The 27,679-nt window shown below is 49.5% G+C and overlaps 14 protein-coding genes across 14 annotated transcripts; 8 read left to right on the top strand and 6 right to left on the bottom strand.

Moving 5' to 3' along the window:
• Window positions 1–122: 122 nt before the first annotated feature.
• UREG_04144 (uncharacterized protein) lies at window positions 123–980 on the top strand (the record flags this gene model as incomplete). Its single annotated transcript, XM_002544581.1, has 1 exon — window positions 123–980. One exon carries the CDS (start codon window positions 123–125, stop codon window positions 978–980), a length of 858 nt encoding a protein of 285 aa, XP_002544627.1.
• Window positions 981–2,711: 1,731 nt separating this feature from the next.
• Window positions 2,712–4,247, top strand: UREG_04143 (uncharacterized protein; the record flags this gene model as incomplete). The annotated part of the gene is made up of 1 exon (XM_002544580.1): window positions 2,712–4,247. One exon carries the CDS (start codon window positions 2,712–2,714, stop codon window positions 4,245–4,247), a length of 1,536 nt encoding a protein of 511 aa, XP_002544626.1.
• Window positions 4,248–5,228: 981 nt separating this feature from the next.
• On the bottom strand, window positions 5,229–5,928 carry UREG_04142 (uncharacterized protein; the record flags this gene model as incomplete). Its single annotated transcript, XM_002544579.1, has 2 exons — window positions 5,229–5,364; window positions 5,399–5,928. The coding sequence occupies 2 exons, from the start codon at window positions 5,926–5,928 to the stop codon at window positions 5,229–5,231; spliced, it is 666 nt and encodes a 221-aa protein (XP_002544625.1).
• A 618-nt stretch (window positions 5,929–6,546) lies between these two features.
• Window positions 6,547–7,961, top strand: UREG_04141 (uncharacterized protein; the record flags this gene model as incomplete). The annotated part of the gene is made up of 3 exons (XM_002544578.1): window positions 6,547–6,696; window positions 6,789–7,115; window positions 7,167–7,961. The coding sequence occupies 3 exons, from the start codon at window positions 6,547–6,549 to the stop codon at window positions 7,959–7,961; spliced, it is 1,272 nt and encodes a 423-aa protein (XP_002544624.1).
• Window positions 7,962–10,974: 3,013 nt separating this feature from the next.
• On the top strand, window positions 10,975–11,721 carry UREG_04140 (uncharacterized protein; the record flags this gene model as incomplete). The annotated part of the gene is made up of 1 exon (XM_002544577.1): window positions 10,975–11,721. The coding sequence occupies one exon, from the start codon at window positions 10,975–10,977 to the stop codon at window positions 11,719–11,721; it is 747 nt and encodes a 248-aa protein (XP_002544623.1).
• A 713-nt stretch (window positions 11,722–12,434) lies between these two features.
• UREG_04139 (uncharacterized protein) lies at window positions 12,435–14,146 on the bottom strand (the record flags this gene model as incomplete). Its single annotated transcript, XM_002544576.1, has 2 exons — window positions 12,435–12,464; window positions 12,710–14,146. The coding sequence occupies 2 exons, from the start codon at window positions 14,144–14,146 to the stop codon at window positions 12,435–12,437; spliced, it is 1,467 nt and encodes a 488-aa protein (XP_002544622.1).
• Window positions 14,147–14,655: 509 nt separating this feature from the next.
• UREG_04138 (uncharacterized protein) lies at window positions 14,656–16,178 on the top strand (the record flags this gene model as incomplete). Its single annotated transcript, XM_002544575.1, has 4 exons — window positions 14,656–14,664; window positions 14,715–14,978; window positions 15,049–15,162; window positions 15,228–16,178. 4 exons carry the CDS (start codon window positions 14,656–14,658, stop codon window positions 16,176–16,178), a joined length of 1,338 nt encoding a protein of 445 aa, XP_002544621.1.
• A 179-nt stretch (window positions 16,179–16,357) lies between these two features.
• Window positions 16,358–18,514, bottom strand: UREG_04137 (uncharacterized protein; the record flags this gene model as incomplete). The annotated part of the gene is made up of 4 exons (XM_002544574.1): window positions 16,358–17,726; window positions 18,252–18,302; window positions 18,352–18,407; window positions 18,494–18,514. The coding sequence occupies 4 exons, from the start codon at window positions 18,512–18,514 to the stop codon at window positions 16,358–16,360; spliced, it is 1,497 nt and encodes a 498-aa protein (XP_002544620.1).
• A 364-nt stretch (window positions 18,515–18,878) lies between these two features.
• Window positions 18,879–19,430, top strand: UREG_04136 (uncharacterized protein; the record flags this gene model as incomplete). Its single annotated transcript, XM_002544573.1, has 1 exon — window positions 18,879–19,430. The coding sequence occupies one exon, from the start codon at window positions 18,879–18,881 to the stop codon at window positions 19,428–19,430; it is 552 nt and encodes a 183-aa protein (XP_002544619.1).
• A 463-nt stretch (window positions 19,431–19,893) lies between these two features.
• On the top strand, window positions 19,894–20,748 carry UREG_04135 (uncharacterized protein; the record flags this gene model as incomplete). The annotated part of the gene is made up of 1 exon (XM_002544572.1): window positions 19,894–20,748. The coding sequence occupies one exon, from the start codon at window positions 19,894–19,896 to the stop codon at window positions 20,746–20,748; it is 855 nt and encodes a 284-aa protein (XP_002544618.1).
• Window positions 20,749–21,654: 906 nt separating this feature from the next.
• On the bottom strand, window positions 21,655–22,407 carry UREG_04134 (uncharacterized protein; the record flags this gene model as incomplete). The annotated part of the gene is made up of 2 exons (XM_002544571.1): window positions 21,655–22,218; window positions 22,333–22,407. 2 exons carry the CDS (start codon window positions 22,405–22,407, stop codon window positions 21,655–21,657), a joined length of 639 nt encoding a protein of 212 aa, XP_002544617.1.
• An 812-nt stretch (window positions 22,408–23,219) lies between these two features.
• On the bottom strand, window positions 23,220–23,869 carry UREG_04133 (uncharacterized protein; the record flags this gene model as incomplete). The annotated part of the gene is made up of 2 exons (XM_002544570.1): window positions 23,220–23,267; window positions 23,321–23,869. The coding sequence occupies 2 exons, from the start codon at window positions 23,867–23,869 to the stop codon at window positions 23,220–23,222; spliced, it is 597 nt and encodes a 198-aa protein (XP_002544616.1).
• Window positions 23,870–24,415: 546 nt separating this feature from the next.
• UREG_04132 (uncharacterized protein) lies at window positions 24,416–24,709 on the bottom strand (the record flags this gene model as incomplete). Its single annotated transcript, XM_002544569.1, has 1 exon — window positions 24,416–24,709. One exon carries the CDS (start codon window positions 24,707–24,709, stop codon window positions 24,416–24,418), a length of 294 nt encoding a protein of 97 aa, XP_002544615.1.
• Window positions 24,710–25,482: 773 nt separating this feature from the next.
• UREG_04131 (uncharacterized protein) lies at window positions 25,483–27,075 on the top strand (the record flags this gene model as incomplete). The annotated part of the gene is made up of 5 exons (XM_002544568.1): window positions 25,483–25,662; window positions 25,722–26,216; window positions 26,269–26,353; window positions 26,420–26,935; window positions 26,987–27,075. 5 exons carry the CDS (start codon window positions 25,483–25,485, stop codon window positions 27,073–27,075), a joined length of 1,365 nt encoding a protein of 454 aa, XP_002544614.1.
• Window positions 27,076–27,679: the final 604 nt, after the last annotated feature.

Raw genomic sequence — 27,679 nt, 5'->3', positions numbered from 1 at the left:
GATGGCGGAGGAGTCTAACGCCGACGAAAGCCAAGAACCCATCCCTCTCCCTTGAAGAAGAGGACAAGGGTGTCTCATCCCCCTCTAGATTTCTTATTCAGAGCCCGCTAGAGAAGCAAAGAATGGGGCCAAGCAAGGTGGCAATTCCCGGGTCGACAACTCCGTTACCAGAAGAAAAGCGGCTCGAAACTCCTCAGGAGTCGGAAGAAATCTCAGGCACTGTCTTCCCGCTTGAACTCGATGGCTCCGAAAATAGAACGAGGACCGTCGACGGTAAAATCAGGCCAATCGGCCCTTCATTTGCTACTTCATATAAAGAACGAATGAACGCTCTTCGATCTACGAGTTCATCGCCGAGCCCGGGGAGCCTTGCCGCGTTAGACGATGGAGAAAGAAAAGCCAAGGCCGATGCGTTAAAAAGCCTACTCCTAAACCCTACCCAGCACCGTGTGACCTCAGGTTCACCTGGACATCTCAATGTCTCCAGCACGTTTAGCTCGCGGTCCAATTCTGCAACACCGAGCAAAGGCTCCACTATACGACCCCCGAGCTTACCGACCCCTGCGTCTTCTGAGAGAAGCGCGTTTAACATTAATCCCGCCAAGGATAACCGAAGCAATAGTATCCCTTATCAGTACTTGACATCGCTCTGCAATGGAGCCAGTTTCCCGAGTCCCTCTCCTAGCACCCGGAAAGATATTTCTCCTGCTACTCGTTCCAACCAGTATCCGCAAACTACGCATATCAACTCCGCCCGTGCTTGCTCAGCGCAATCCGCCTTTCACGGAAACTACGTCTCACCCACCCCGAACCGAACTGCATCACCATTGTCTACAGGGATAAAACCTGCCCCGGGGGTTTCTTCGAAGCTGGATTCGTCTGAAACAAAACGGATGGAGGATGAATTGCGACGAATTTTGAAGCTTACTCCTAGCGCCAATACTCACGGTGTTAATGGTGTTGAACAGACCATAGCGTAAGAAGTGGTATGGTTTGAATCTTTTTATAATTATATGATGCATTTGTTGTTGATGTCTACTGTTATGTCAGTGTTTATTGAATCTCAGCATGATGTAAAGCCATTGTTCTGTCTCTTTTTCGAGTGGTAATATCCCTCTGGACCGGTGTCCTGGATGGGATTTATGATGCATTGAATCAGTTTCTAGACGGGAACCCGATTGGTTTCTTGGCACTTGCCAGCACCAATATTTATTCAGCTGCTGGCATTCCATTTTTCACTGAGTGTTGTTTCGATGGTCGGATCGTGGCGTTGGACGAATGAATGCTTTGGGTTTGCGCACATCAGCATATCTCGACACCATAAGCCTCCGCTTCTCCTCTTCTTTTTTTTCAGCATGGCGCCCGGTGGAGAGATCTGTTAATTTCCTGAAAAGGAATTGTGAAATGGGAGAGCGGTGTATATGATTGTGGATATTCCAATGGGACTCGTTGAGCGCTCTTTGGAGGGTGTGACGAGTCTCTCCCTGGATTTCAAGCTCGACAACACTGCCATTTGATCCAATTCACTTACACCTGCTGGGTGGGTTGTTGTGATGTATGACAATAATTCTGCCCGCTGTCTATTTTCTCTCGTCAGCTCTTGTCCCGCAGTCTTCATTTCACTCGCTTGCATTACCTTTTTCTTTTGTCTTCCTCTACATGTTCCCCGTCATTCCTTTGGTTTTCTTGATCTCTTGGCTCTCAGCCTTCTCTCCCTTTTTCCTTGTGATTCTATCCATCTATGTCTATCCTTTACTGTTTCATATCTATTCTGTGCTTAGCTTGCTAGTACATACAATCCTTCACATTCCTTTATAGCCAAGACACTCGTTTATAATTGCAACGTTAATACAAGCCACACTCTTTTAACTGAACTGAATTTTCCTCCGCAGCCGGCATAACCCTGAGAAATTAGCCTGAGTTCCGCCATGGGTTTAATTCACATCCTCATTGCCGGGACGTTTCTGGACAGCCACCCAGTCAATGGCATGGCTGTTGAATGGCTCTACTTTGTAATGAAAAAGGCTTTCCCGCTTCACACCACCAAAAGCACAGTCACTCTCAAACAGAGTAGATGGGTTTCCCCCTTTCTGTGATAGACTGCGCCACAGATACCACTTGATTACCTAATTTCTGTGGCGCAGCACACGCCTAATGAAACTCAACCCCCCGATCAAGCCACAGTGCCATGGATCCTCGTTCCTGTTCCTCTTGGTTGCTTCGCTGGACTTCTTTTTCTCTTGCTTGTCACATCTTGTTGCTTTTGCCAACCCGCCCTCTTCTATCTCTCTCTGGAACCGAATTGATCTCATGATTCCGCTGTGGTTTTGTTGTGCCTGTTTATGATCGCGTTGCACTGCATTTCTCGAGCTTCTCACACTTTCTCATCGCCCTTTGTCTCAAGCACAATTCGGTGCAGCTGGCCCCTGAACTTCTCAGCAGTAGTGTTGGCACCCTTGACTTGTTCAACCCTGGAATAGAAACCCTTTCACGCTCGTTTTGTGTTGCCCATTTTGCGACGGCTTCCCTCCATGATCACGCTGATTACTCTTCTCCCTTGAATTCTCTCTTTGCCTTCTGTCTAGCATTGCAACCGACGAGCCATGACGTCGTAAGTACACGCTAGTCGATTCTGTTCCGTATTCCTCGTTCTCGATGCAAAGACTGACAAACGAAGCTTCGGGTCGGCATGGCGTTCCTTCTGGCATACCATGACCTCGAACGATAGGCACGCCTCCCATGACTCTCCCTACCGTACTGGAGAGCACGTTCCTCTCAGCCAGAGCCGCCACGCACCCCTCACCTCCGTAGCTACCAGCGCCTTCGAATCCCGTCCAGATCTTTCCTCATCTTTTGAGGAAGATTCATCGAAGCGATCGCAGCGTTGGTCGGAGTCTCAAGACCATGTCATTTCTCCACCCCGACCATACTCGCCAGGTATGAGATCCAAGCAAAGAACGTCAAACGAGCAGGACGAAGGCGTGCAGATGCAGAGTTTCCACGATGGTGCCCCGCCGCCTCCTCCGGTTTCCCATTCCTGGAAAAAAATTGACAAATGGACGGAGAGAAATTACGAGGAACTTTTCGACCAACTGTGTGAGGGTTGCACCCAGAACGATGTCAATGAGTTAGAGCATGAACTAGATTGTAGCCTACCATTGGAAGTCCGGGAGTCTTTGATGGTTCATGACGGCCAGGAGCGAGGTGGTATGCCGACCGGTGTCCTATTTGGTTGCATGCTTCTTGACTGCGAGGAGATTGTACAGGAATGGAGGAACTGGAGGAAAGTCAACGAAGAATTCCTAAGCACATCTACTCTATCTGGGCCTCAACCCCCTCTAAAAGCATACGGAGGTGCCTCGAGTTCATCTTCAAGTCCCGCCCCAACCCAATCTAACCCTCTCTGGCGCCAGGAGCTGCTTGACCGACAGGATTCCCAGCCGCCTCGAGCTATTCAAAAAGCTTATGCTCACCCAAGCTGGATCCCTCTTGCGCGTGACTGGGGGGGTAACAATATTGCCATCGATTTGGCACCCGGACCTGCAGGGAAATGGGGCCAAGTCATTCTCTTCGGGCGCGACTACGATTGCAAATATGTTATAGCCAGATCATGGGCAGCTTTTCTGGCTATGGTGGCTGATGACTTCCATTCAGGCAAAGTTATTGTGGACGAAGACTCCAATGAGTTGAGATTGAAGCCATTCAGAAACGCTGACCCTCCGTATTTGGAGATTCTTCGTTGGCGTACTGATCAAAAACACGGTCGCAAGCCTCCCAGGAAACGTCCGGGTCCTGGTGGTCTTGGTGTTAACACCGCTGTTAACGGCAAAACGACTAGGGATTCTCCATATGGCAGTCCAACTCCGAGCACTGAAGAGAGGGGCCGCTCCCCGCATCGATTTCCTTCTCGAGGCCCTAATGGTAGCCCCAAGGGAGGTTTAGCATTATCAAGTCCACTAGCTCGAGTTGCAGAGGAAGCGTCATCCCCGATAAAGGATAACGAATCGAACGATGCGGACAAGGGAAAATCGAAAGATGCTGATCTCGTCGACCTTACCTCTCCTGCTGTGTCAGTTAAAGCGGAGCCAACTGCTGTTACCGACACGAAACGGGATAGCGACATTGACCAAACCACTAGCAAGCGTACTTCCAAAGCTGACAAGCCGAAGAGCGGCATATCAACTCCGCGCTCATCAATAGGTCTAGGGGTGAAAGAGCTCGAAGGAATGAAAAATGTCACGATCTAAATGTGAACAGTCCGAAAGAGGCATCCACAACGCTGGGTATTCTCGATCGCTTTACATTACCGCCATAGACCTTCTCTGTTGCAATGATTGCCTCCTGTGCTTCTCTTTTGACGCAGTGTGTTTATTTGCTTGGGCTAAGAACTTTCAAGAAAAGGATTGAGTTTCTTCCTGATGCAAGGACAATATTTTCCTGAAGATTCCTTTCAGCGGCCCTGGCAGCTGCCATTACATTTGTTCAGAGTGATTCCCCTGACTTTATTACTTTCTCCATGCCCGTATCAATTGTACCTTCTTGCTAACCTCTTTCCATCTACAGTTCTTTTCTATCTTGTACAATTCAGCCTTGCTTCTTTGCCTCTCAAAATCGTTTAATTGCCACTGGCTAGTTTTCTTTTACTCCTCTTTCTTTTGCTTTTGAACAACTACCCCCCATACATCAGATCGTACCAAATTTGCGGTGCTCATTACTTTCTCAATTTTGCGAGCTTGAATTTGGTTGTGAGCTCGGGATGCTCCTTCCACCATCCAATTCTTCTTGATGGCAGGGCCTGATCCATTGTCTCGTGTATCCTATTTTATCAAGCTTCGAGGACCTAGTTGATTTCGATGGTTAATGGCCACACGCCCCTACTTAGATTTGGAGGGAAGGATCCTGATATAAATTCGGGACATGCGCAGGAGTTGTTTATATTGTATGATAGTATTGCTTTACCGGTGTAGGATTACCGCAATAGAAGAAATTCGGCGTTGTCTCCCTGATATTTGACAGCTCGCAAACCGAGAGCTCCGGTACTGAAGAGATCGTCCGCATTTCCTCGATTCCTCCTCTGGAGATGAACCCGTACGTAAATATACAGATCATCATCGTGGGTATTTGACGAATTCCAGTGGTGGCGGTGTTCTGAAAGGGCCTCTTAAAAGTAGTTTGCACCAACTAAAACTCCCCGCTGGCCCTCTGAATCAAACGTCCTACGGCCCCGATCAATCCCAATCCGAATCTTCATCGTCACCTCTCCGCTTCGCGCTTCTAATCGTTTTCTTCTTATCATGTCTCGCGTCCTCCCGATCCTCATCCTCATCGCTCTCATCACCCTCGACCTCCCCGCCTTGGACCAATCTTCACCCCACTCAACACTCCCTTTCTGACTAACCTCTCCTCCAGCACTCCAGTCTCAAAGTCATCTCCCAGCGCATCCAACCCCCCCGGGCCCAAACCTTCAAACCCCACCACTTTCTCCCGCACCTCCCCATCCACGAACCCAATGACACACGGCAACACCCTGATTTTCAATTTCTCCACTATGAACGGGACACTGCGCACGTCGGCGCGGGCGAAACGCGCTCCGCTGCTGGCAGAGTGCGCGGTGGAGAGGAGAGTTAGGTGTTTGTCCATGGTGCCGCAGCGGGAGAAGTCGGGATGGAAGAAGTGCACGACGCAATGGGTGAGCTGGGTGGTGAAATCGAGCACGGCTTGATCGGTGGGGAGGGTGGGGAGAGGGGAGTTGTTGAGGAGGGTGGTGACGACGTTGGTAGAGGGGGATTGGGTGGTGTTTGGGGAGGAGAGTTCGGCTTTTAGTTGTGCGATGCGCTGGCTTGTGTAGGTTGGGTTGGGGTCTTCGTTCTCGAGGGCGTCAAGGAGGGCGTCGGTGTCGTCGTCGTTGGTGGGGTGGGATTGCGACATGGTTGGGCCTCTGTTGCTTTTCTTTTCTCGCTGTAATTGAGCTTGGTAACCAGTTAGTTAGCTGTGAAGCCAAGTGCAAGCTAGGATGAAGCTCGGGATATCAACCTCAAAAATGCACTCCGTCTGGCGATAACGTAAGCTCCCTCTCCGCTCTTGGCACCGGTTCCCCCTCCTCCGCCCCGCCCCGACTGTCCGCCTTCACCCCGTCCATCAGCTTGGATGTTGTCGTTATATTATCAGCCTTGATCGCAAGACCGGGCCTTTGATTGCTATACGACCGGGTATTTAGCACGCCGTTACAGTCTACTGACGCGCAGGCCAGCTCAACAGTTCCGTAGGGCAACAAACAGCTTTGAGGGACGAAAAGAGAGTCCTTCACTATCCTTTGAGACTACACGATAACAATGACGGATTCATTGACAGGCTGGGACCATTTATCAACACGTTCGACAATGGCAGCTCATGACACAGCCAATGGTCGCTCCTTAGCCAAATTTAGTCACTGCGAAATTCTGCTGCCTGGTCTCAATCTATTTATAAACGCAAGTATTCCAAGGGGCAAACAGATGAGCTCTCGGGTCGAAAACAGGCCTTTCTCATCCTCAAAAGATTTTTGCCATGGTGCCCACGGAAATAAGCAGCAGAGACAGCACTTCAAGCTCGAGCCCGGAAGAGTGCCGCAGTGACTGGGAAGTCGGGGGAGCTGAACTTCCAGTCCAAAGGCCGCGAACGCGAAGGCCGCATAACAAGACCCGGTCTGGTTGTGTGGTCTGTAAGCGGCGAAGAATAAAGGTACCTATAGACACATTCCAGTATTCTCAAAGTACGGTGCAACCCAGCTCATACTAATGTCTATTTAGTGCGATGAAAAGAAACCCGAATGCCAACGGTGTCAGCTTCACGGCGTCGCATGCTTGTATAACTCCGCTGAAGAGCTATTTGGCGAAGATCGGTCCCTGAAGCGCCTGCTCCAGGGGCAGAGGCCTACAAAGCACAATTTTTCTCTATCGCTTACGTCTAATGAATCGAGCATAGACCATGTGCTCCAGTCCGCCGGCGATGTCTCTTCGGTAAGCCGCGAGAACTTGGAGGCAGTCAGGCGCTTTGAAGTGTTTACATCACATACGGTTGGCGCACCTATCGCTCGATACGTTGCGCGCACATATTGTATCCCACTCGCGTACAAGGTATGCTTGGAATATGACGACACTTCGATCCTAACCTATTAACCTGTCTAGACGCCGCACCTCATGCATGCAATGATCGCATGCTCAATAACCCATCTCCAGCATGTAGTCCCATCTTATCGCCCCAGAGCCCCTGCAGAATACCACTGGAACCGCGCCATTTCCCTTTTCACGGAACAACTCAACGGCCCTATCGATTCATCAAACATCGATGCAATCATCTCCACCTGCATGCTCCTCGCCATCCACTCATTCACGAGCAGTAACGATACTAGCAGCGGCGCAACCTGGGTCTTTTCACCACCGGATACTGCCGCTAACTGGCTCTATGTCGCTGGAGGGCTGCACGCCGTCCTTGGAAAATCCGGAGCACACGGCCAACGAACCATCTGGGACCCGGTCTTCGAGCACAGCGAAAACTATTTCAACAACTCTACATTCGACATCCAGGATATCCCGCCGGCATTCCGTGAGCTGTGCGATATTGACAAAAGTACAGACTCGTCCAACAATCCGTATTACACCCCTTTGCGCACGTTATTTATCTTGATGCGGCTGGAACCGTCAGGCGCCAATTTTGCGAAATTAGTTATTTTTGTCGGGCAGATGCTGAGCGGATATCGGGACTTGGTGCAGGGAAGGGACCATAGGGCGCTGCTAATTCTGGCATACTGGTTCGGGCTTATGTGCGGCGTCGATCAGTGGTGGATTCAGGATCGAGTTCGCTCGGAGTGCAGGGCGATATGTAAGTATCTAGAACGGTCTGCTGCAGACCCTCGTATTATCCAATTGCTGGACTTCCCGGCTTTAGCATGTGGGTATGTTTTAAATACGCCGTTTACTTAACACTTATGAGCTGATAAGGAATCTCTGAGGGTTACGGGGTACCTGCTATGGATAATGAAGGGGGAGAATGGGCTCTCTATAGAATGCTTTCAGATGTTTTATCAAACTTCTTAATAAAAGTTGCACTCATAATAATAACCATAATACATACTCATAGCACGTTTCATCGCAAGTGAGATCATAGGATTCGACGAAAAGGGAAATAATATACTTTGTGAGTGAGCAAAAGTGAAGTGCCATGTGAGAGCTCCCAATGCTGCTATTTCACATCTAGGTCATTGGATATTGATATCGTTTCATCACAAAATCTGATGGAACATGAGCAGAGTGATAAAGAAGTGAAGTGAAAGTGAGATTGTTAACCTCATTTCTCAGGTGATATACAGACAGAGATAGATAGATAGGTATATACCCTTGGAGCAGCCCGCCATTACAGCATCCGGATAATGCCAGACATGTAAAGGGGCCCTCTTTTTATTCTATAATGTATCCCCATCCTCTTCTTTTGGCATTTTGCTCTAACGATGAGCTCCAACGAAATTTTCGAATCAAGCCTGCACTGCTCGTACAGTTCCTTAAGGCAAATTCTTATTCAGTAGGCGTGCTGGTAGTTGGCGGCTGAGGTAGCTAAGTAGCGTGGCCAGGGCAAGCTTGGTGTACACATGCTTTTGAACTTCTTGGAGTTGTTGAGCTTGTATCCCCGTAGCCGTCCAGTTATTTCACGTTTTGAGCTTTACTTTCCCTTCGAAGAAGAACGGTGGACTCCAGGGCGAACCGGCGACCTTAGGCTCTCAACCGTGATAGATAGTTTGATACGTCAATTCCAAGTTGAGAATGGTAGAGGACGAACGGACAGTGGAAAGAAACCCTTGTGAGGTTGCCCGAATGCGGGAACCGTGAGTTTTCCACCCTTGGTCAAGTGAAAGGTGGACGCCCGACAGTGGAAAGAAACCACCTTGAGGTTGTTGTAGCTGCAGCCTTATGAATTGCCCGCCACTATGTCAACTAGAGGAATTGTACCGACAGGTTGAGGGAAATTATTTAGGCGGGCGTCGAACCCGCGTCTTCATCGAGTCGGAACTGTTGCGGAAAAGGGGTAAAATAGACCAGTTTGTTTATGAATCCAACTGAGCTGTTAGGGGAATAAGATCTTTAGCGATCGAAAAGGTCCGATAAGGTGGGAAAGGACGCTCTCGGACGCATATAGTTAGATATTCACGACAAAATCTATCATCTTGACATCTCTCTTGACTTTTTGAGGAACTATAGGCCAACGCAAGTAGTACTGATCTTTTCACTCATGACCCAGTTGAAACAGGACAGACTCTGGGCAAAATCGATCGGAGAGCTTTTCGAGGAGCAGAGCGCGAAGAAGGCTATTAGCGGGGGATGGTGTAACTGTTCTTCAAACCGGCAAGTGATGTTGCTCTTGTTTTCCGGTAAATTGATATCGTGAAAGGACGGGCTTGGACCTCCGCGGCTTTTTTTCCTTTTTTATTATCGAAAGGCCGATTAAAGTATTAAGTTGTTGATAAAGATCTTCTCGAAGGCAAAATTATTTTATGGTAGGCGATTTGAAGCTGGTTAGGAAAGAGAATGAAAGGAAAGAAATGAAAAAGGGGCCTTTTATACCCGTATTCTGCGGAGAGGGTGAATGCAATTCCTCTCAAGCGATCAAGGGATCCATTCACGGCGCGGCCTGATAGTTACCTGCTGGTGATGTGATTTGACCATTATATGAATTTCAAGTCACTTTCAAGGTCTTTGAACAGGATAGTAATACTTTACTATGTGCGCTCCGGCACGTCACAGCTCGAGATAGTTGTGAAATGCCTCGAGTTCTCGCGATGCACTTGTCCGACTACAAGTGTCACCGACGCTGTGCTCTCGAAGGCTGATTTGAGGATTATATCACTCATCACCCGATGGCGAATCATGCCCATAGTCGGATAAAGAGCGTCCTGTTAAAGAAACCCGATATGCAAGGTGATATGCATGAGTGTCCCTGAATGGTGATTTGAGGCAAGGTAGCACTGCATAGACCGCAAAAATCAAGCATGGAGACTCAAAGTATTGAGAATTAGACTGGCATGAGAGTGACTGCGCCGCCAGGGTTCCATTGTCTGTTCGCGCGAAAGACGTGAAGGAATATAAACCATCCGCCATTCACCCAGCAGAGAGAGAGAGAGAGAGAATCACCGTCTGACGTTAGAGTCTGAATTTTGACACCCGAAGCTGTCCACCATTCTTCATCATTTTAACGAATTCTCCCTCAAAGATGCACGTCAAGGGTGTTTTATTCGCGGCCCTCGCAATTATCTCAGGATTTGCTGTCGCAAGCCCCGCTGGACAGCACTGTAACCATGCTGGCTGCAAGCGGTGCTTTGATACTTGTGCGAATAACTGTGAGAAGCCTCCCATTGGGGCCTGTCCAAGCCAGTAAGTAGAACCCGAGGTATCCTTTGCTCGTGGGATTGCAATTCAACAGGCTAATAATTGCTGTCAGGTGCCGTAAGTGTCGAGTCCAAAGGATCGAGCTTCGTTGTGCAGACTCTAACAGAAACGGGATCATTTAGAATATCGCTGCAGCAGAATATACCATTGCTCTGGACCATGTCAAGATCCCTAGCTCCCCTTGGTCTGATGAGATGGGGGCAACTAGTGCCGGGGGGTAGTTGTTGAACGGCGCAAGCGATGAGAGAAAACAACAACTTCAGGTCTGGATGCGTGAACTTGGGATGTCTAGATATCAACACCAGGCAACATATCAGAGCGTTTAGCGTCAGTGCAACGAGCCAGTGGCTTTATGACCGATGAACCTCTTTATTGGTGAATTCTATCAAACGCCAGCTGTATACTGCTTCCAGAACATGTTTAGCGGCCCAACCTCCAAATGCCCAACCTGTTGGATGTATATCTGGCATCTTTGTGATACAAACTCAATCGTAAATTCCGCTCGAATAGCTATCGTTAAAGAATAACCTACGTGCCCCTCCCAGGCCCAAAAAGAAACATGGCTGATCCTACTCTCCATCTTCCTCGACTTCTCTGCCTCCATGGCGCTGGCTCCAATGCCGCCGTCTTCCGCAGCCAGTGTCGCTCCCTTATCCCCCTGCTCCAATCGCACTTTAGGCTCTGCTTTGCGGACGGGCCGTTTATTTGCGAGCCCGGCCCAGGAATTGCCCTGGTCTACGGAGAACTGGCTCCCTTCCGGCGCTGGCTACGCTGGCGGCCGGGATTCCCCCCGCTGACAAAGCTGGACGATGGCTCGCAGCTTTCAGACGAGGACTCGTACGAGGCCGTTGAAAAGAGCATACTCGGTGCCATGCAGGCGGACGATGACAAGGGTGCGACGGGCGAGTGGGTGGGACTGCTGGGTTTCAGCCAGGGCGCAAAATTATCTGCGAGCCTGCTGTTCAGACAACAAGTGCGCGCGGAGAGATTGGGCAGAGACCATGCTGGATCGAACTATCGGTTTGCGGTCCTGATGAACGGCCCGGCACCGGTCGTGGGATTCGAGAAGCTGGAAACCGAGGATCAGAAATTGGTTTTGCGCATTCCAACCTTGCATGTTCATGCGCTCAGAGATCCTGATTTGCCTTATCATCAAATGTTAAAAACGCAATACTGTGATGAAGGAACAGCGACGGTGGTCGAGTGGAATGGTGACCATAGGGTCCCCCTTGCGGCAAAGGATATTGCGCCTGTTGCGGACCGGATCCTTGGATTGGCAAAGCAAACTGGAGCATTGCAGAATTAAACGACTTTTCGCGACAAGGTCGCTTGATCTGCACGAGGAGATTGACAAGCTCTGTAGAAAATCAAAGTTTGCGCGGATGCGACATGCTTATGTAGGAATAGAAAGCTGGAGACGTCATCGTCGCCGTACTATTAAATATTGATAGGTCAAAATAAAATCCAACGCTCAAGCCGCCCATAAACACACCAATAACCAGCACTGTGATGGATTGATATCGCAGCACCTTACGGCCAATACCAAAGTCCCAAGAACGTGATGAAAGGCAACACTCTTAGTCGCCGTCTGAGCCATCTGCCCAACGCCGTTTTCTTGGATTATAATTGGGTTTATACGATTCCCCTCCCGGGAAGTAGGAATCGGTTTGAGATCGGAGAGGAAATGAAACTCGACGCTGCAAATTGCCGCTACCCTGGGGCGCACTTGATCTCATATTTAGAGGTGCAGTAGGAGGACTGCGGTTGGACCTGATTTGATATCCCTCTCTGCTATCACTACGAGGTGAGATAGTTCGAGGCAAAACCGCTCGACTGGCCAAGGATGGTGGTGGACTCGGGCCTGACCGGATACGAAGCTCTTCTTCGGCTTGGGGAGTACTGGTTCGGGTATTTAACGGAGGCCTTGATTGAGGTCTTGATAACGGTTGTGGAGTGGACCGCGAAGGCCCGTTCGTCGCAACCTTGATCTTACTGGTTGGTGGTGTGCAAGGGCGGTTGTCAGGGATTTTTGGGGTATCTGATGAAGGGCTAGCATGAGTGGCCTTTAATTGTTGCTCGATGGTTTCGAATTTCCTCGCCAATCGCTCCGATTCGAACACCACCTCTGCTAATCTGCTAGACATTACTTTCTCAACATCCACTACCCTCGCAACTGAATCCTTGATCGAATCATCCATTCGGTTCCTTTCCACGTGCATATCCTTGATTAACGTAAGCCTTTCTGATCTCTCTGCGTCCTGGTCTTTCTTAAGAAGATCTTGGGTAGCATTCACTTTGGTTATGTCGCTCGAGATAGTTGCTACGGCATCCTTGTGAGATTTAAAATCCTGTTTCAATTGCTCAATCTCTTTCTGTGCAGTGCTTGCATACGGGTACATCCCTTGCATGGACGCAACCATCTGTCGCACGATTGGTTCACTGGATAGCCGGTTGTATCGATTTTCGAGAGAGGTAATCGCGACATCATGGCCGTGTAAGCGCTCGGATTGATACTTGAGGATGTCCATAATCTTTTCATTATCAGAAACAACTTCCGCATTGTTCCTTCCCTCAATAGCCGCCAGTCTTGTCTCATGCGCTGCAAAAATCATATCCTGCCGGTTGGACTGTTCTCCAGTATGTTTCTTGGCAGTAGCGTGCTCGTCATTAAGCCGTTCAATAGTTTTATTGAGCTTCAAACTTAATTTTTGAAATTCCATGTCAATTTCTTTGTCCCGTTGCTCTTGGAGCTCTCGAAGCTTTTCAAGCTGGCTGAAAAGGCTTTCCATATCAGATTGAATGCTGCTGAGCTTTGGTCCTTTCCGACTCTCCACCTCAGCAACTCGGCTTTCGAGTAGTTGATATTGCGCAGTTGATGATTCCTCGATCTCTTCAAGTCGTTTTGACAAGCTGTTGACACTTGATTGCGCGGATTGCAGACCGGTGGTAGATGTTAATGCCACCTCATCTTTTAGGCTATTGACCTGGCTTTTGAGCGCGGCCAAGTCAGCGGATAACTGCTTCCAGGATTGAGCGCCGGTATAGCTGTTTTTATCATGTAGACTCTGTAACTGTGAGCGCATCTTCTTCAGTTGCGGGAGTTCCTTCTTCATAGCCAGGATGTCATCGGGAGAGACGTGTGAGAATTTCTGCTCGATATCATTGAACCGTTGCTTTACGCTTTCGAGCCGTTTCAGTTCCTTCACAGCTATGTCCATCGAAGCCACGAGAGAATCTATATCAACGTTGTTGAGCTTTTCTCCTAATTTGCCTGCCTGGTGCAACGCAACATTCGCGTTGGCTTTGGAGAGTTCAACGTCCCGCTTTAGCTGCTGATAGCTGTCGTCCTTGGCCATCATACGATGGAACATCTCAGAGAATTCGGCTTGTTTCTTTTTGTGGAGATCAAGTTGTTGGTCAATCTTCGACAGCTGCTCCACCTGCTCTGCTTGTACCGCCCTTCCTCGTGAGAGATATGAAGGGTACGGGAACTGGCGGTCGGTCGCTCGACTAAGCAGCGCGTCCTTTCGCTTCATGCTTCGCACTAGCCGCTCCCTCTTCCCGGTCTGTTCCACGAAATCTGCTAAATCTGTCGCGTAGTTGTGGAAGAACTGAGCGGGGTCCTGGGATGGCTGGCTAGGTATTTCACGAAAACGAAGGCGCGGGTCTTTAGCCTGCGATGAGTGACGGACTCCATTTTCAGCCAGATTTATCGAGCGCTGGGGTTCCATGACTGCAGAGAGGTCGTGGTCTCCGTGCCATTCATCGACGCGTTTCGAGGAGAACGGCCGAGTTCGCGTAGACACATGTACAGGGGAGTGGAAGTGAGGAGTTGGGAGTCAAGAGTCCTCCAGCACCCTGATTTAAAATAATAATAGAATCAATTGATAAACGATCGGACCTGATCCAGGGTCACCGACTCAGTGCATGAAACTCATGGTGATTTCAGGGTGAGTTCTGGTGGAAAGATTTCTTTCAAATGTAGGTAACTGGTTTAGTCAGGGATTAGGTAACTGGCGAGCTAGTGAGCTAACTAGCTAGTTAACTAGTTAGGCGCCAAGCTGAGCTCCAGCCTGCCGGTGCTGGAGTTTGTTAATTCTGCGATTCTGCTCTCAAGCTCCCACGACTAGCACAATCAAAGCCAGCGATCTGTTCACTTCTGACAAAACGGCCCTCGTTATTGCTTAGTCTTCTAAGGGACTCCAGTCTCCCCGGCACGCAATTGAACCGAGTTTTGGACATGGCTGCCGTATGTTGCTCCGCTCTGATCTGGTTGACTTGCGCTGACAGCCAAACTAGCCAATCTCAACCATCGCGGAGAGCCGGGAGCTCAGAGGGCTTAATCTTGTCGCCGCGCATTCGCATATCAGAGGGCTTGGGGTTGACCCCGATACGCTTCAACCTCGCTCTTCTTCGCAAGGCTTAGTCGGCCAAGAGAAAGCCCGAAAAGCAGCTGCGGTTATTCTCCAGATGGTCAGGGATGGGAAAATCGCCGGACGCGCCGTTTTGATCGCTGGCCCGCCCAAGCACTGGAAAGACCGCGATTGCAATGGGAATGGCACAGTCTCTGGGGCCCGACGTACCTTTTACGATGGTTGCGTCGTCGGAATTATTTTCACTTGAGATGTCGAAGACAGAGGCCCTAACCCAAGCGTTCCGCAAGTCTATTGGTGTACGGATAAAGGAAGAGAGCGAAATAATTGAAGGGGAGGTTGTGGAAATACAAATCGACCGCAGCGTTACCGGGGTACGTCGTGGAGGATCAGTCTGCCCCGTCGCGCCACAAAGCAGCTAATCAATACCGTGTTATAGGGTAATAAACAAGGCAAACTAACCATCAAAACAACGGACATGGAAACCATATATGATATGGGAACCAAGATGATTGATTCAATGACAAAGGAGCGCGTCATGGCAGGTGACGTTATTTCCATCGATAAATCTTCAGGCAAAATCACGAAACTCGGGCGCTCTTTTGCCAGGTCGCGAGATTACGACGCCATGGGTGCCGACACGAAGTTTGTCCAATGCCCAGAGGGGGAACTTCAGGTTCGAAAGGAAATATTGCATACTGTTAGCCTGCACGAAATCGACGTGATAAATTCGAGGACTCAGGGCTTCCTGGCGCTATTTTCTGGTGATACCGGTGAAATCCGGAGCGAAGTCCGCGACCAAATTAATACAAAGGTTGCCGAGTGGAAAGAAGAAGGAAAAGCTGAAATAATCCCTGGAGTTCTTTTTATCGATGAGGTTCATATGCTGGATATTGAATGTTTTTCATACATCAATCGCGCATTAGAAGCGGAACTCGCTCCAATCGTGATCATGGCTAGTAACCGGGGTAATACCAGGATTCGAGGAACGACCTACCGATCTCCTCATGGCCTCCCGCTAGACTTCCTCGATAGAGTTGTCATCGTGAGCACGCAACCTTATACTCGGGAAGAGATCCAACAGATTTTAGCCATTCGAGCCCAGGAGGAAGAGATTGATCTCACACCCGATGCACTCGCACTTTTAACCAAGATCGGCCAGGAATCGGGTTTACGTTATGCCAGCAACATCATCACCACATCGACCCTATTGAGCCAGAAGCGAAAATCCAAAGAAGTTGGTATGGAAGATGTGCAACGCAGCTATCGCCTCTTCTATGACCCGATTAGGAGTGTGGGCTTTGTCAATGACTTTGAAAAGCGGTTCATTGGGAACGAGGGTCAGGTCAACTTTGCCCATACGAATGGCGACATTATGGATACCTCGTAGTTGATGTTCACGGTTCTTTTTCTGGGTACGGCGCAATGGAAGTGAAGATACTTTAAATATCACGAACATGTATCATACGAGGGGCGCACAACACAAAGGATTTTAATTGAGGCAATAGAGCAGTTGTTAAAGAACCTCATAACCGCAAAGTGCTTTAATATTCCTAGATCGCTACACTATCACAAAAAGGGAGCCACGCCGCTCCAATCGCTTGTAGAGCCTACTCTCCGAAATTCTGCGCCGGTTCCTCCAAAATACCCGGCACTGCTCCAGGACTCCATCATTGCTTTCTCATACGGCCCATGTATTACTCCCCCGTCGCGGGCGTCCGACCAGCGGAATTCCCACATTGTATTGTTGTCAAGGTCGGGTTCCGCTGATCCAAGATGCGCTGGATCAACCCAAGCTTCACCCGTTTCGCGCTGGTATTGCCTTGTGAGCAGCTCTCGTTCTGCATCGTATATATCCGTCTGTCCTCGACTGAGCAGGATATCTGCGGCCCCAGTGATCTTTTCGATAGTTTGCTTGCGGGTCACTTCAGCTGGATCTTCTTCCGTCATTTCGACGTCCTCTGTGGAGCCATTTGTTTTCTTGTGCCTGTTTTTGTTCTTGTTCTGCCATCTCGGCTTATGTTTTTGACCCTTGCCCAGGCGTGCCAGAGCTTCTAAAATTGTTTCCCCCCGCTGTAGATTCGTGATCAGTACTTCCAAGACATCGCTCGTTAGTACACTGGCGTCGGCGATGGATTTTTGCCTTCGCTCTTCCTCTCGTCTTTCAGCAGCGGCTCTGGCTCTCTTCATGTCCTTCTTCGACACCCCTTCTAACCAGGAATCGTGAACTGCATCTGGGTCGACGGCCTTTCGAATATAATTTCCGGATTCATCAAAGCGTCCCTCTTCTTGCTCTGATCTCATATTGAACGCATCGAGGCGTGGCGCATGGGTCTTTTTCCCACCGGCGCCGAGCTCCTTGTCGACTCCACTAATGTCCGCGCGACCTTCATCGTCAGTATCGCTATCACTCTCTTCCGCTTCCGTTTCCTTTTGCTTGCCCTTCTTATTCGAAGACATGTCATCCAGTATGACTTTGCCTCCACTTCGCGACTCGTTTACCTGTCCTTCTATCTCGTTATCATCCAAGAATCTGACTTGCTTCCTTGTCTTTCCGATATCGTCATCTGGAAGACCAGTCTCTTCCTCGACTTCCGCAAACATGTCATCTTCGTCGAGATCGTTTGGCGCCTTACTAGATCCGCCCCTCGCCTCGGCGCGGGCGTTGAAATTCTCATTTTCGCTGTCCGAGTCGTAGCCATCGATGTTGACCGCGTTGCGTTTTATTCTTTGTCCACGCCGGCCAATTTCATCAGCATCAAGCACAACATCTTCTTCATTGGTATCAGGAGCTAATGTGGAAGGGTTCCGGAGATCGAAGCGGAGCTTTTTGGAAGACGAAGGTCCGTCTGGGTCTTGTTCGGCATGGTGGTGTCGCGCGTAGTCCTCGGCCGCACGTTTAGGCCGGGCAAGGGTGTTCGAAATCATCCCGACATTCCTTAGTTTTCAATCTAGCAGAATGTTGAAAACAGTACAGAGTAGGCTAAAAGGAGAGGTAAATTGCAAAGAGATCCTCGACAGCTACGGAGTATATTCCTTCAAAAGGCGATTTGCCAAGGCGGCGAGGAAGGTCGATTTGCCAAGACTTGCGTCACTCCTCATAACGACCTGACGATTTGGCTCACAGTAATACTCTCAGTGCTGAGAAGAGAGCTTTCACCAAGTCAAACAGCGCGTGTCCAAAGCACTAGAAAGGCCGCCTTGTCTACCGGAAGTAAAGCACCCCAGCATTGAAGCGGGACGATCCCGTCAGTTGGTCTTCTTCTGAATTGCGGCCTTGCCGCCCATTCTTTGAGCTTCCATTAGGCCACTCCGCAGCCTCGACTGTCTACCACGCGTCTTTCAATACCCCCCGCGTGGTTGTCTTTTAGCACTAGCGGATTAAAGCAGCTACAATTTGACCTACGTGAGCGATGGTGAGACCCTCTCTTCGTACAACGCCGGCTTAACAGTTTATACTCACACTCCTCCGTGCTTCCGCAGTTTCAAGGCGGCTATTACGACGAAGGCGACCCTATGGACGGGGTGTTTCACCCGGGACTCATGCGTCGAGCAGGACACACCCCTCGTCGGTTCGATGAATACTATCGATGCTATCCCGTAGCGATGCTGCCTGGTCCTGAACGAGAACACGCAAATCATGGGGGAAAAGTGTTCATGCCCCCGAGTGCACTGGATAAACTCACACGGCTGCACATTACATACCCTATGCTTTTCGAAATACATAATGGAGCGAAGCAGAGGATGACACATGCCGGAGTCCTGGGAGTTTATTGCGGAAGAAGGAAAAATATATTTGCCATTTTTGGGTATGGGGAAATGCTTTTACTTTTTCCTTTCGAATATTTTTGGGTGCTGATATATTGAGCGAATCCAGATGATGCAAACGCTTCTGTTAGAACCAGGAGACTTGATACAGATAAAATCCACAGATCTTCCTCTGGGACGTCTTATCAAATTACAGGCCCAATCTACTTCATTCCTAGATATCAGTGACCCCAAGGCCGTTCTCGAAAATGCCTTCCGTAACTTCTCTTGTCTCACAAAGGGCGACGTCTTCACATTTTCCTACAATGACCAGACATACGAGATGGCAGTGTTGGAGACCAAACCAGAGAATCCAGAGAAAGCTATCTCTGTTCTTGAAACCGATCTTGAAGTGGACTTTGCACCCCCGGTTGGGTATGAAGAACCTAAGCGGCCCAGTGGCACTTCTACCCCATCTAGTTTGGCCAGTGCAGGCCTGCCCCATGGCGGCATGCTGCATCCACATGGCACAATGGCCCAATCGATTAATTATACCGCTATTGCCCCAGAGTCCACGGATCCAGCACGGGGAGCAAAAGCTGTATCCTCCAACTTCCTCCACGGCGGGCAGCGGCTGAACGCGAAGAAAGGCAGCAAACAGCCTACCCCCAAGGCATCGACCCCAGTATCAGGAGCGTCTACAAACCTGCCAACACCTGGCCCTACTCGTCGGGCAAATGGTCCACAGCCACTCCGATTGCCTCCAGGAAAGCTCTTTTTCGGCTACGCCATTAAACCTGTTAAGAAAAGCGACGTAGGGGGGAAGGAAGACGGCAAAGAGCAGACTAAATTCTTGGGTGCTGGGCAATCATTGCGAGGGACGAAGAAAAAATAAATTCCAATTTTCTTATCGAGTAACTATCTGAGCTGGACAAAGACGGGAGGCTCGCGCAATATTAGGGATAAAGCAGTCTATTGGATTTGCCGACAAGGCATTATCACAATTACAGTAGTTACGTTTTGTCTGACCCGGAAGAATATTCATCCACATTATTCGGATTCGGCGTCTATGTTCCTCCGCATCCGGAGCGCTTGACTTATTTTAAACTAGCGGATGTTAGAATGCCGAGGCTCAAACGAGTTGCACCTTCTGCTCAGGGGTTTCCCAACACCAACGACAAGAAGACGGATTCTTGGGGGATTTGACCGGGGATGATGCGTATATTTACGTTCGTGGCCGCTGTTTGCTTCAGTTTTCCGTTGGGTCTGCCCGGATCTTTCCCATTTTGACATACTCCGAGGCCCAAACTCATTCAATTCAATCCTGATACGCCGTACGTATTTATACACTCGAAGATATGTCTTCAGATATCCAAAATAGCATACCGCCCATCTTAAGCTCGATGGTCCAATTGGGCCCGGCCATATTCCTCAAAGACTTCCCTCAGGCTCCGCAAAAGCACGACAAGCCCCTGACAATCGTGCTCCTCTTTTGGATGAACGCGCCGCTTCGCCCTGCTGCAAAATATATATCCGAATATGGACAGTTGGCCCCAGATGCGAGAATCATTGCAATCTTCACATCTGCCTCGGACTTCTTTATTCGAAACTCAGATGGCGCGCAGAGACGCCGGATTACTCCCGTCTTGGATGCGCTCTTGTCCACAGCCAAGGATGGCGATGGAGGCTCTCTGTACGTGCATGCCTTTTCCAACGGTGGATGCACGACGCTGAGATACTTGGCCGTGGCATATCGAGATGCTACAGGAAAGCCCTTGCCCGCGAACGCAATGCTCATCGACAGCGCGCCTGGCATCACCTCCATGTCCAGGGCGGTCAAGGCGCTATCTTATAGCTTCCCGAGGTTTTTCTTGTGGAGAGTTCTGCTGTCTACGGCTGTTTGGGGGTGGTTGCTTGTTCTGGCCACGCTAGGATGGTTGTCGAGGAGGAAGCACCCGTCATATTTTTTGCGGGAGGGACTAAATGATCAGAGCCTGATAAGAGGAAAGGTGGAAAGATGCTATGTGTACTCAAAGGAGGACGATTTGATTTACTGGAAAGATGTAGAAGAGCATGCTGGGCAGGCGCGTGCTAGAGGATGGAATGTTTCAAGAGAAGTGTTTGAGGATTCGCCTCATGTTGGGCATATGCGGACCGATCCGCAGCGGTATTGGAAGATTGTTGCAAGGTTGCTGAAGATTGCGATGGCATGAGCGAAAGGGACATGCGTGGTATGATGTGAGGACCTGCGCATTTCCCGGCGCGGCCTATTTGTCGAGGAACAACGCGTGTCGGCCTCCTCGAAAGGTGATGAAGAAAGTTCCTCATTCGACACAAGTTCAGTAAATAGAGGGGAGGTATGTAGCCCGTTGGTACAACGAGCTATCAGTAGCTCAGCTCTAAATCTGAGCACTGATAAAACAGAGTAAAATTATCCTCTGCAATTCTGAAAAGTGTGGCAGCCAGATACATATCAAGACTGCACTTACCCGTGGCAGTATATCTCGATTACTCTCACACCTAGTCTGGTTATAGAGCGAAATCCATTCTTTTATCATATACATGTTAACATATTTGGCTGGGCGCCTTTATTCTTATTGATGGTACTCGACGCTCTCAAGTTGGCGATTTAAAATTGGGATGGGCTCCTTGCAGGTTGAAGGCCACGTCGTTTAACTAACTAGTTACCCAAAGCAGCATGGTCTTTATAACCCAGACACTTGCGACAATGCCCGGGGTATGAAGCCAAAAGCCACGAACGTCCGATGGCGCTTGCGCCATTCCTCACATTCTAATTGTGATCTTAATAGAATGTGTCGTGCAGAGCGGACATGAAAGATTTATAGTATTTAAAATTTCGCCTTGGATAGCGTGCTCCGGGCCCAGCTCATCGATTCCCATTGCCATGACTTTGTGGATGATTAGCCCATTGCTACAGGACCTCGCCATTCTACTGTACATGCATAAGTTTGGCACGACAATGCTTTACCGCTTGTATCATGCGGCAGTCCTGTTTAACTTGTCCGAGAAGCAAAGGCACAAAACCAAATAACGCGACACCCAAAGGCGGTCTCCCAACTGATAGCATCCTCCAACCAAGTACCACCCGAAATTGCCAATTAGACAACCTCCTCAAAATCTTCAAAAAGGTCGTCGATATTAGTGCTGCCATGTTGACTGTCCACAACTGTTTCCGCACGGGCCTGTCTGCTCTCCTGCGCACGGGCGATAGTAGTAGTAGTCTCGGTAGATTCGCCCTCTTGTTTGATGCTAAAAATCCCAAAACCGTGCTGGGAGCCTTGTTCAATCTTTAGACCCGGATTGCGCGAAAGTGTGCTAGGTTCGGCTTTCACGAAAAGATCATCGTCATCGTCCAGGATGATACTGTCCCCGGCCGACGCGCCGCCTCTCATTTTGGACGGAGTGGCATGTTTGCTCGGGGTCTTCGGGGTTGCTTTAGCAGCTGGCTTCGCGACACCTCCACGGGTGTTGGTGCGAGGAGTAGTAGTAGTAGTACTGGTAGTTGTTCTTGGAGTACGGGGTGTATTTGGACCGCGACGGCTGCTTGTTGGAGATCCTTCGGTCATGGCCTCAGCCATCTTACGGTACTCTCGAAAGCGGTACTGAATAGAATCATAAGTTGCTCCTTGACCAAAATAAACAGCCATGGCTCTGTAGTCGGGCTGGTCACAACCAGGATCAGTTAAGTGTCTCACCAGAAAGGAGGAAATTTCTGAGATCCGCTCAAAGGGGCATGTAACAGGGTAAAGTCACGCAAGGAAAAGCTCTATGCTTACTGTGAAACCAGGATGCGATGCTAGCAATGCAGCGATAATGCGCTCGATTGCTGCTTTGTCCCAGGTAATGCCCATGGTCAGTTTTCTTCACACTATGGATAAGATCCTTCAACAAGTAAATAGTGTCAACTAGTGAAAGAGTGACTTGTTGGTTCCGACGAAAACCAAGGATGGTAGCAAAAGATGAATGAGAAGCGCTGAAGAGAAAGATGGCATGTAGAGGAACACAAACAAGAGCTTGAAAACTAGCTGATGCCCTAAGCGGAATTTGTGCAGCTAGAGGGTTGCGGCTTGTCTGCGGCTGGTCTAGTAAGATGCCGTCCTGGTGCTCGGCGTCACAGAGACGTGAGTCAGCGAGTTGCGGCTGTGCTCAGGCAATGCGCACTGTGGAGGTGACGGTATTTTATATATCTTGGATATGTGATGCTTAGGGCTGGAAAAAAGAGTACCAGAGGCAAATCGTTCCTGGCTGGATAAAGGGGTATCAGAGCATGGGCAAGTGGGATATGATATCTAGAGACCATATACCGTTGAGAGCAGGTTGGATATGAAGCGCCTCAAAGGCACAGCATGGAATTTGGGAGCGGATCTAGGAACTGGCTCAAAAAGAGAGCTTGGACCCGGGTCCTACCCGCCTTGAGATCGGGTGCCATTCCTTAGCACTGGGAGGTTTGGTCGACTACTGCCAGTAGAGCGACCGACCGGTGGAGAGCGGTAGAACTTCCAAGTTAATCTGGCAGGCAGGGAAACTGCCGAAGAAATGGAAATCATCATCATCACATACCAACGCCATAACGGATAGCCCAATGCTAATATACATATCAACGCCGTTTTCCAAAAAAAAAAAGTGCCCAACGTCCCAGCCAGAAACCATACCGAGCAGTTCGCTAGGTTAGAAGCAGGGACTTCTTATCGGCTGTATTAATCAAAGTGAGCTGGTAAAACCGTCAGTAATGGGTACACAGGATGGCAAGTCGGGGATGCTCACCTCAGCAAACACTGGACTTCCGTACGCAGTATTCCCCAGCAGGTTGGGCTCAACCGAGACTTCTCTGAGACCGCGAGCCTCCAGCGACTCCCAGAATTCAACCCACTCTGCTAAAGATTTTGGAAGTCCGAATGTAGTCGTGGGCTTGGTTTCCATCATATGCGCTTCGACCAGGAGCTGGCCGACTGGTAGGTCCCCATCCTGGAAATCAGACAAAAATGCGCCAAGGGCGTCGAATTCCGATCCCTCAATGTCCATTTTCATGATGTCGATGTAATCATGGCCATTCAGCTTCATCAAGTCCTTGACGGAATAAAACGGCGGCGAACGATCGGTGTTTGTGATATTGGAGATGCCGGCCTTGGTGAAGTGCGCGCGCGGGAGGAACGAGTGGTCCAGGCTTACGGCCCAGGAGTTCACCGAGTAGTCATATCCCCAGATCTCGCAGTTCGTCCGGGAGAGCACGGAGTTTTCAAAGGCAGAATCGTCGTTTACCCCAAAGGAGTAGATGACGCAGGGTCTTTTCTTATTTGCTTCGTATCTGGTCATGCCGCAAACCCATTTTCCGCCGTCGCCGTCCTTGCCAACACGCTCGAGCTCAAAGGGGCAATTGAAGGCTGGATATACAAAGTCATAGACGTTAAAGGGCGCAGCGTAATCCTTGGGAAATCTAGGATTGTAGGAGCATGAGTTAGCGGACCCGATGATCGTCTGCTTTACTCCAAGAGGGTTTGATACCTGCGAGTTTTCTTGCTCTTATCATACCATGCTTGCATCCTTTTTCGGCCCTTGATGTTGTCTTGCCATAGCCGCTCGTACATCTTGAGCTCCGTCGCTAGATCGCCATTCTTGGTCTTGAATGAACTGGCGGCTTTCTTGAGGGTTTCCCCATGGTCGGAATTGAACGCAGCGAGCAGAATGACGCACGCGATAGCGAATGTGATAAAAAGCGGGCTACAAAACCGAGTCATAGCAACGGACAGAGAAGAGAAAAAAAGAATAAAAATAAAAGTAGATAAAACCAGCCTCGAAGCTTCCAAACGGAGATGAACGAAAGACAATATTGTAAAGCAGCAAGAAGAAGAAGGTATCCCTTCAGGTCCAGAGGAAAAGGGGGATGCAAAGAGGCTCCTCCGAGGATAAATCCAGATCATCATTCGACCCAGGTTCGAAGCGGCAATCCGGGTTGAAGTACTCCATTGATCTGAAGCCCTCTGCCCGTCGGCCGTCTGGCTGCAGCCATTGGCCTGGAGCCTCGCTGGGCCAGGAGGCAATACATGGCGTTGGATCCAGCTGCACCACACGATGTGTCTCAGCCTGAGCCTGTTGTCTGAAAGTTTCTTGAATGCTCCGCGGATGGAAACCGAGTTCGCCAAAGGCCTTGTTCATGTTGGCATTTGGCATCAAGTGCAGCCGTCACAGATTGTCTCTTCGATCAGCGTGCCCGCAAACAGGCATGACGACGACCTCCAGGGAATCATCCCCGCCGGGCCCCAGACTCTAGTTAGCCTCCAGGGCGCGCATCCTCATTGAACCAGGGGCCAAGTGTGAAGGGCGGAACCTCCACGAGCTAAACGGGCCTTTGGCTTTGGTGGCTTGCTGCGCCGACGAGACCGGCGATACCAGGCTTGAAACCGGTCTTGCGCTTGGAGAAAGGATCCAGCCAGAGTTCGCAACAATGCCGAAACCGATCGATGATTCGAAGCATGTGCAGCCAGCTGTCAATGCACGAGTTTGAAACTTCTCGAGTGAGCAAACAGAAAACGCGATGGAAAAAGGTTGGCGGCGTAGAAGCTATTTTTGATGCTCTCTCTCTCTCTCATCCTGTTGGATTTTTCGTTTCATTTTTTTTATCCAGCGGTCTCCTCGTGGCTCTGCATGGATGGCGTTCATCGTGGGAGCACAACATCCGGTTGTCCTGAACACGAGCGCCGCCTCCCAGGCCAACCGTGGAGCAGCAGGTGGAGATTGGCGGCATGCATCAACTTGAGACATGCAAGGCTTTAGTTAAACTCCGAGAAGCGCATCCAAAGCTCGAATTTGGGCTGTCAAAGACGTCAGAGCTCGTAGCCGGGGATTCTGTTTTGAAGACGCTCTTCCGCAGCTCAAGTCGCTCGTTGAAAACCTCCGTCTCATTATCTTTTAGTGAAATGTAAAGCTCAATGGCCGTTGACATTTATCTCGCCAGTTTGGCCGCCTGGGTGGTGGCCAACGCCGGGATCGCATACAAGCGCTGGGATCGCACGGATTCGCCGCACGACGCTTCAAGCAAAGCGGGCACAAATCTCAAGTACACCTATTTCATCGTCTACGTCCTTGTTGTCGCTTCGGACTGGCTGCAGGTCTGAAGCATCCGTCGCCGAAACTGCATTGCTCTGTGACTGACGGGATATACGGCCAGGGCCCATATCTCTATCCGCTCTACAAGCAGACTCTCCAGCTCCCCGAGAATATCGTTGCCGCCCTCTTCTCCACCGGCTTCGTGTCGGGAGCAATCAGTGCTACCTTTGTGGGCAGCCTTGCTGATCGCTATGGGCGACGAAGAGCCTGCCTTGCCTTTTGTGTGATTTATGGCCTCTCCTGTCTCCTGACCGTTACCTCCAGCTCCATCTATCTTCTATTTCTAGGCAGATTGCTTGGAGGTATCGGGACCACTCTGCTTTTCACAGTGTTTGAGACATGGCTTGTCGCCGAGTTCCATCGGTTGGAGCTTGGAAAAGATGGCGTAGAATTGAATGACCTTTTGGGCACCATGACCATACTGAACAGCATCGTTGCCGTTGCCTCTGGGCTGTTGAGTGAGTTTCTGGTAGGCTGGACAGGCAGCAAGCGGTCGCCCTTTTTGGCCAGCATCGTCTGCTTGAGTCTAGCATTTGCGGCTATCATAAGGATATGGGTTTGTTGTCAGTTCATTCCCTTTGCACTCCTATTGTCTAATCTCGCAATAGAGCGAGAACTATGGCGATGAAAAGGCCGTCAAACGCGACTCTGCAATAGCCCACTTGCTGGACGGGCTGTCGGCGTTGGTAAAAGGTTAGCCCTGATCTGGTGAATATCTATTTGTGAGCTCTGTATTGACCGTCGACGCAATCACTGCAGATAGCCGTGTTTTGACGCTCGGCATTGCTTCCAGCGTCTTCGAAGGAACAATGTATCTTTTTGTCGTATTTTGGTCTCCGGCAATGATATCAGCACATGCTGAAGCGAACAAATCGGACTCACAAAATCCCCCTTTTGGGTTGATATTCGCCAGTTTTATGGCAGCTATGATGTTTGGCTCTCAGACCTTTGCACACATCATGCGGCCGTCGTCCTCTCCTCCGCCACTGGAGTTGGAGGATTCTGCCCCTATTCCATTGCTAAGGTCGACTTTCCTACTGAAGATTCTTTTGCCCGTCGCGAGCATCTGTCTATCTTGGAGCGTTCTTCGTCCCACGGTGCTATCAACCCTGTGGGCCTTTTGCTTATATGAAATGGCAGTTGGGGCTTATTTCCCCAGCATGGGCGTTTTGAAAAGTTTCCTCATCGATGACTCGAATAGGGCGAGCGTATATGCACTCTTCAGAGTGCCTCTAAATTGCTTTGTGGTCATTGGATTAGCATTGACAAGAGAAGGTAAGCCGTTATATCTGGACTGATGAGCAGCACGAGCTAATGTGAAGCCAGGCGAAGGATACCGTAACAATGTGTTTATGAGCTGCAGTGCCTTTTTACTGGTGGCTATGGGATTTGCGAATTTCTTTCTCAAGCACTAAATCTTAGACGCCAATCTATTTTTCTTCTAATAATTCTATATTAGGTTATTTCGGGTTTACTCCTTTTCAGTAAAGACCACTTAGATCACAACCACTAACTTTCCATCCCCTCGAGTTTTTACTATTCACAGTGTAGGACTAATAACTATAAGCCGGCAGGCGCACTTTTCTCGCCCACACCAAGTTTGATACCCGTTCTGCTATAAGGGGACATCGGCTTTGAGCTGATAGACGACGCAGTTGTCTTTAGATCTTCAATTTCACTTGAAGGCATGCTATCATCTCTAGCAGCCCACGACTGCTACATGTGTGCACCTCGACGTAAAGAAATTGCGTCTGATAAAAGCTTCGAGAGCAAACATCAGTAGCTTTTCTTTACGGCAGTTTCGGTAGCAACGGTTGGTCCTACACGGTTGATAGGTTGACTCCAAATTTCAAATATTGCTTATGGATTCACATCTTTCTATCCTCACTGTCTCCACGAGGAGTTATCATAATTTACTCTCAAGAACTCGATCTCAAAATATATATGATTTGGTCTTGCCAAATCTTGTGCTTCTTATTCATTTATTTCTTCTTCTAGAGAGCTATACTTGCCCAGCTT

Source organism: Uncinocarpus reesii, genomic scaffold, assembly GCF_000003515.1.
Source record: "Uncinocarpus reesii 1704 scaffold_2 genomic scaffold, whole genome shotgun sequence".
NCBI lineage: Eukaryota > Fungi > Ascomycota > Eurotiomycetes > Onygenales > Onygenaceae > Uncinocarpus > Uncinocarpus reesii.
The sequence above is the reverse complement of the archived record's forward strand: the minus strand, read 5'-3'. Positions and strand labels throughout refer to the sequence as shown.